General features: G+C 38.9%; 1 protein-coding gene across 1 annotated transcript in view; it reads left to right on the top strand.

Moving 5' to 3' along the window:
- The first annotated feature begins 2,677 nt into the window (after positions 1-2,677).
- LOC127988332 (complement C3-like) overlaps positions 2,678-6,960 on the top strand; it is a 53,190-nt gene continuing 48,907 nt past the window's right edge. Inside the window, exons 1-7 of the mRNA XM_052591021.1 lie at positions 2,678-2,682; positions 3,076-3,304; positions 3,453-3,618; positions 3,712-3,782; positions 3,887-3,978; positions 4,913-4,995; positions 5,080-5,167. Coding sequence (XP_052446981.1) covers positions 2,678-2,682; positions 3,076-3,304; positions 3,453-3,618; positions 3,712-3,782; positions 3,887-3,978; positions 4,913-4,995; positions 5,080-5,167 — 734 coding nt within the window. The remainder of the gene's footprint in view (positions 2,683-3,075; positions 3,305-3,452; positions 3,619-3,711; positions 3,783-3,886; positions 3,979-4,912; positions 4,996-5,079; positions 5,168-6,960) is intronic.

Here is a 6,960-nt window from a genome sequence, read left to right as displayed (position 1 = left end):
TGGCATGAGCAGCTTACACATCTGGAAAGGCACCATCAATGCTGAAAGGTATATCCAAGTTCTAGAACAACACATGCTCCCATCCAGACATCGTCTCTTTCAGGGAAGAACTTGCAATTACAACATCATGGCTGTGTAGAAGAAGCATCCAGGTACTGAAATAGCCAGACTGCAGTCCAGATCTTTCACCCATAGAAAACATTTGGCACATAATAAAGAGGAAGATGCGACAAAGACCTAAGACATTTGAGCAACTAAAAGCCTGTATTAGATTAGAATGAAATAACATTCCTATTCCTAAACTTATACATTTTCTCAGTTTAAACATTTGATGTCATCTATGTTGTATTCTAAATAAAATATTGAAATCTGAAACTTCCACATAATTGCATTCTGTTTTTATTCACAATTTGTATAGTGTCCCAACCTTTTTGGAATAGGGTTTGTACATTAGACTGCAGGTATTAATATTCTCAGTGAACAAGTTATGGACCACTTTTACGATACATTTATGATGATTTGCATTCACTCTGATGCTTGAAAGCCTATTGTACTTTCAAATTGTTTGTGGTTTTCTTATCATCTGGATTAAAAGCTTTCCATTAGCTGCTTTCTTAGGCAAGTAGTCCTATTTCATTGTTAATATTGCTACCATACAGTACCATTTTGTACTTTTTATTTACAGTGCATGCATACACCCATAACAATGACATTTAAATTTCTGCATTAGGTTATGGACAACATTTTTGGCAAGTTATATTTACTGGGCTGCAATAATTTCTCCAAATAGCACTCTCAGCACTGAACACTAAAGCATTTTAACTGGATTTTAGCAGGAATTCATTGGAAACCTTTCCCCCCCAATTTCTGTTTAAAGCAAGGGTTGTTTTCTGTTTTTGTGGAAAATGTCCAGTGCCCAGGTCCTAGAAAATATTTGTTATGTAATAAGTAATCATATCATCAAATATTTGTATATGGGAAGAAAAAACATTGGCACTCTAAAATGAAATTAACTTGCAGTACAAACAAGAACACATTAATGGGCACCTACAGTATTATACCCCTTTTTACTAGATGTCTCAGGTGTCCCCAGAATGTGTGTGAAGTTTCATATCAAAATACCCCACAGATAATTTGTTATATCAGTTGATATATCATGAAAATGCCTATTTTGAGTGGAAGCAGAAAGCATTTTATTTCTTTGCATGTCTCTTTAAATGCAAATGAGCTACTGACCCCCTTTCCAGAATAGAGCTGTGTACCTAAGATACTCTCCCAAAAAAAATCTGTTTTGTACTGATTTTCATGTGTTTTAAAGCCATATCAGTTTTAACTTCTTATATGCTGTTTTCTGAGTGCACACATCTGAAGCACACGCACACAAAGCAGCTGTCAGACGGCATGTGAGTACCAAACTGAGTTATAATTCACGCACAAGTTAAAACGCGCTTAAGTTACAAAAATACAGTAATTATTTATGTGAAGTTAAATAGCTGGAAATGAAATTGAATGTTTATATTAGATCTGTGTATTAAGTAACAGCAGCGTAATATATTTTACATTCATTTGCCTCTCTGTGCTCATACTGTATTTTAATGCAGCCAAATTCTAAATAAAACTGTTCTCATCTATGTTTTACTGTTTTTGTTGTCAAACAATGGGATGAATATGAAATATGCAGTACCTACGAAAACCTTTTATAAGGTTTTTAAAAGAAGTCACTAGATTTGTCGTTAGGTGCTTTTAGGAAAAAGTTGCTAAGGGGGTCTGAAAAGTCACTAAATTTAACTAAGAAAGTTGCTAAGTTGGCAACACTGGACTCCGTCTTGATCGGCTTGATCCAAGACATGTAAAAGCAATTTTTGCGTAATTGGTGCCCTTTAAACATGCAGTTAACAAATTAATATATATGATGCCATCAAGAAATCTAGCAGTCATAACCATGTATGATTGAACCAAACCAAATTATTACCAGAAGTGGCTCAGAGTCTGGGCGAGTTACCACTGCAAACAAAAACATCTTTCAGAACCAGCTGCCACACTTGGCATGGATAATACATGCTGATTCAGAGTCTGAGGTGCAGGCGCCATGGAGCTGCTGAGCTCCAGCCAGTTCATGCTTCATATTTGATCTTCTCATCAATCAGAGGCCAAGAGTATTTGAGCGATATCGGAGACTATCTTTTATATATATATATATATATATATATATATATATATATATATATATATGGAGGAGGGATGTTACTTATTTCAGCTTTCCTCTTGTTGCCAAGTACTCAAACTGTGAATGGTCAGTCCAGCAGGATGCTGCCGCTCTTTTTATGGATACTGTTGGTATCCAATACCCAGGTTTCTTCCCAAAGCCGGTGAGTTGAATTTTAAATATGCTGTTTAGCATGCATTCCAGGCTTCCTGTTTATCTGAATATTTTATAATTAATAAAAAGGTACAAACAGCAGCAGGTCAGAAAAGGACACTCTTGAAACTGAATAATTGCTAGTAAATTTTACAATTAATTACAAAAAACATGTAACACTGAATTCGACAACATTTTTAGATAGAAAGACTAAAATAGTTTGTGTGTGTGTGTGTGTGTGAGTGAAACATACTTCAATAATCTTTGTTTTATTGTCAAAAATATTTTTTTTAAATATACATAAAATCTGTTCTTCACATGAGGTAACTTGTAATAAGTTATATATGAACTGCTTTTACTATGTTTTTATAAATGTCAAAATTTTGGGTGAATAGACTTATCAGTAGCGGTGCAGAAATATCTGAGGGTTCATTCATATCTTTATGTTTTGAAGATGACCGATAGTATTACTGGTTTGGATTGAGATGAGCGTGAATAAATGACAGAAGTTTTATTTCTGGTTGAACTATTCCTTTAAACAGAATGTTAAGTATTTTGTCTGTGTTTACAGTGACAATCATGTCGTTGACTTGGAACCACAGTAAGCACACAACTTTCCAAAGTCCTCAGTGTAAAGACATACACAAACATAATTAAAGCAGCGTGAAGCAGGTGATCCAGTATGCATGCTTTTACTTTATGCAAAGCTGATAAAGGGTTTGTAGTGAAACTTCATGTACTGTATTTTCTGTCAGGTTTGTCATCGTAGCTCCAGCAAGACTGAGGCTTGGAATGAAACTGAACATCTTACTAGAAGCACACAGCCTGTCCAAGACAATCACTGTCAATGTCTCTGTCTATACATACCCGAGCGAATACGTCCTGACACAAGACTCTGCCATTCTCAATTCAGAAAACAGCTACAGTGCTCTCAAAACCATTGAGGTCGGGTCAGAGGACAGAGTGTATTGTCTTTGTGTGTAGAAACTAGAAATGTGCCACGACAGTTTACTTTACTTTTTTAAAAATCAGGTAAAGCTTGTTGATGTAAATAATTATCATATGGATATATCTGTTTTTCCCCCCACATAAGATCAATCCAAAGCCATTGCTTTTGGAAACGGAGAATAATAAATCTGTTAAACTGGTTGCTCAATTTGGGAGTTTCCATAAAGCAGAGAAATTTATCATGCTGTCATTCAGCTCTGGATATATCTTCATTCAAACCGATAAATCGGTTTACAACCCTGGAGACACAGGTCAGCTATTACACTGGACTAAGCACTAAGTTTATGTTAAATTACAAGCCTGTATCACTGTTACTTATCACCTTTTATCTCTAAATCTCTCAGTTCATTACAGGGCTTTTGTATCCAATCCTGAATTCCAAGCTTTCAACAGCATAATATCTCTTGAGATTCAGGTGACCGTCATCATCATTAAAATGAGCTTAATTTGATGTGATTTCATTGCATTAATTAATATCATTATTGGTGCTTTTTGTATATACCTCCATGGAACAATCAGAACCCAGATGGTATTGTGATGGATGGCAGAGCCAATGTCAGAGCAAGCAACGGGATCCTATCTGAAAGCTACACCCTCCATACTGTGGTCAAGTATGCAAAGAGATTTGTGTTTTGCAGCTGTCAACTAACTCAACCAACTCTTATGGTTGAATATTAGTACACTGTCTGCTAAATATCTGCTGCCACTTTAATTTGATGGTCTCCCAACAGACATATATACAGACTATAAGTAACTTTACAAGTACAAATCAACTTATTCTACTAATCCAAACATAATAGTCTAGGTAAGAGAGTTAGTTGACATGCAATTACAAATTTACATTCCCTTTCTTAAGCATTTATATTAGCCTCAAATCTTTTGTTTTCTTTTTTTTTGTGATCAACATTTTATTTTTATATTAACAAAATGACATCAATTCAAACAAACCAACAAAAAGGGAAGGGGGAGCAACAGACATATTGTGTATAATTTACAATCAAATAGAGAGAGAGAGAAATATATGCTCAATCCTTTACATAGTTCAAAATGTCAGAAGAAAAAAAACATTGCCATGGTACCAGGTTTAGCCCCATTAATTTGTGTCTTTGTAAATTCACAGGCCACTATCCCATGGAGGCTATGAATCCAAAATGTTTTTGAACACATTTTCAGTAAAAGACAACTGTGCCAAATTTATATTATATTATATTTATCATTTTTATTTCCTGTGCCAGCAAATGAATTATCTTGGAGCCTATGTAGTCATGATCGTTAAAACCTTGTCAGCTTCGACTACTCTCCATGAAACTTTAGATTAACTTTAGATTTTTCAAACACAAAAAAAAAACATTTAGGTAATGACACAGAGTTAAAAATCAAGCACATGTAAACTTTTCAACAGGGTTATTTTTTTATATTATTTAAATAACTTTTGTGATCAATTTGTCTTGTGGACTAAAAGTAAACATTTGATGTGTTTTTTATTTGGCATTTTAGCTGCTGTACACTGATTCTGGAACTAATATTTTTGCTTTTTATTCCTAGAGAGGGAACATGGAAAGTTATTGCAAATTTTGATAATGTTAAAGAAAATAGATACAGCACCATATTTGTTGTAAAGAAAAATGGTAAGTTTTTATATTTTTCTTGGTGCAGACATTTACCTGCTACCATGCATGGTTAGAATGATACATTTTCTTCTTTTTCCCAAGTTCTCTCACCATTCAAGGTCACTTTAACTCCAAAGAAATCCTACTTAAGCCTAGATGAGGAAAAGTTGGAAGTAGAAGTCACAGCCAGGTGTGTGTCAATCAGAACTGCTTTCACTGTTACTCAAAACTCACCTAAATTACAACCATAATAAAATGTATGTGATATCAGCTCTAAATGTAATTATTGGGCTTTTGTCCTGATATTTTCTAAAGTGAAACATGTGCAGTTGTAAAAAAAAAACTTTTTTTTGTTTCTGTGATAGCAATGAGTTGCCAGATGCAGGCCTCTCACAATTAACCTTATGTTTGACAAATAGGGGTTTCTCATCTCCGGTCATGGGTCGCCTTGTTCCATCAAAACAATCCCCCTCTCCAGGCCCTCCTGTCTTTTTCCTCCCCTAAGAGGATAAAACAGCGGGGCAGCGGATCTCTCTCAGCAGGCTCGAGCGGTGTCACGCTGGCTCAGCACCCACATGCCCCTCCCTCCCCGCGTACTCTTACGCCGGTGTTCTTTGCAAATGAGGACCAGCGACCCTCTTCAGCTGCGAGCAGACTGGTCTCATTCGGCGTGTCCGAGGAGGACATCATCATCGATGATTACACAGCCAACGACTCTTTGTCCATGGTGGCATCAGAAACGGATGAATGGGGTGATTCCGGCAAGGAACCCGAACCAGTCCCGCCCCCTCAGGTGCCGAGGCCAAAGCCAGATGCCGAACTAATCTGCATACTCGCACGATCGCCGCACATCTGTGCCCACCATCTGCCCTCGGCTTAAAGGGCTATGCACAGCATCCATCTAAGCCCTGCAGGACCACTTCAGCTATCGCCAACAAGGCTTATGCAACAGCCAGACAGGCCGGCTCATCGCTGAACACAATGGCAATCCTCCAAGTGTTTCAAGATCTTGCTCTGCACGCTACAAAGGCAAGCGATCGGCAAGACCATGGCCAGCCTGGTGGTGTTGGAGCCATGACCTCTGGATAACGCTGACAAAGATCAGGGAAGCTGAAGAAAATGGCCTTCCTTGACCCGCCAAATAGCCCCGAAAGGGTTGTGTAAGGGTTGTAGGTTCACTGAACGATTTCGGAGGCTCAGAAGATGTCGCAGGTGCTGCATCACTTCCTCCCTAAATGCCCTGGCACCATGGATGTGGGTGGCCAGAAGAGCCCCATTGCTCAGTCTGCAAAGCCAGTGCAGCATCAGCCTCAGCAGAAGATGGAGCCTGGACTGAAACAGCACTCCAGGCTGGCGAATTGCTTCCCCTTCCCGAAGTGTCAAGGTCGCTGCCCATGAGTTGTGCTGGAACCCGAGCCACCAAAGCCGCCTGAGATGCTACAGAGGAAAAGGAGGGGCCCTGTTCTTGCCTCATATGGAATGCAACCTCTTCCATCACCTCTGAGAGATAGAGTTTCGTTTTCAGCTGGTCATGTCCTGCAGGTGCTCGCCTTTTGCAAGTGCTTGCAACTTTCGTGAAGACACAGTGAGACAGGGACAGCCTGAAGGGACCTTGTACTGATATGCCGTCCTTTGAACGCAAACCGCAGAAATGGTCTGTGGCATGGAAGGATCAACCCATTAACGTACACGTCCTTCAGGTTGATCACTGCAAACCAATCTCGGGGACAGACGCAACCGAAGATGCGTTTCTGCTTCAACATCTTGAACGGTGGCAGATAAAGGGCCCGGTTCAAAATTTGCAGATCCATGATTGGCCGTAACCCAATGCCTTTCTTGTTTACAATAAAGTAAGGGCTGTAAAAGCCTGACCTCATATCGGCTGGAGGGAGCCACCCTGACCCCCCCCCCCCATTTCTGGAGAGGAAGTTGGCCACCGCAATCTGAACACCCGGCCTGTAGATCACTTTGAACTTAAAAGGC

The sequence above is a fragment of the Carassius gibelio genome, chromosome B22 (assembly GCF_023724105.1).
Source record: "Carassius gibelio isolate Cgi1373 ecotype wild population from Czech Republic chromosome B22, carGib1.2-hapl.c, whole genome shotgun sequence".
NCBI classification, from domain to species: domain Eukaryota; kingdom Metazoa; phylum Chordata; class Actinopteri; order Cypriniformes; family Cyprinidae; genus Carassius; species Carassius gibelio.
This window is presented reverse-complemented; position numbering and strand designations above follow the sequence as displayed.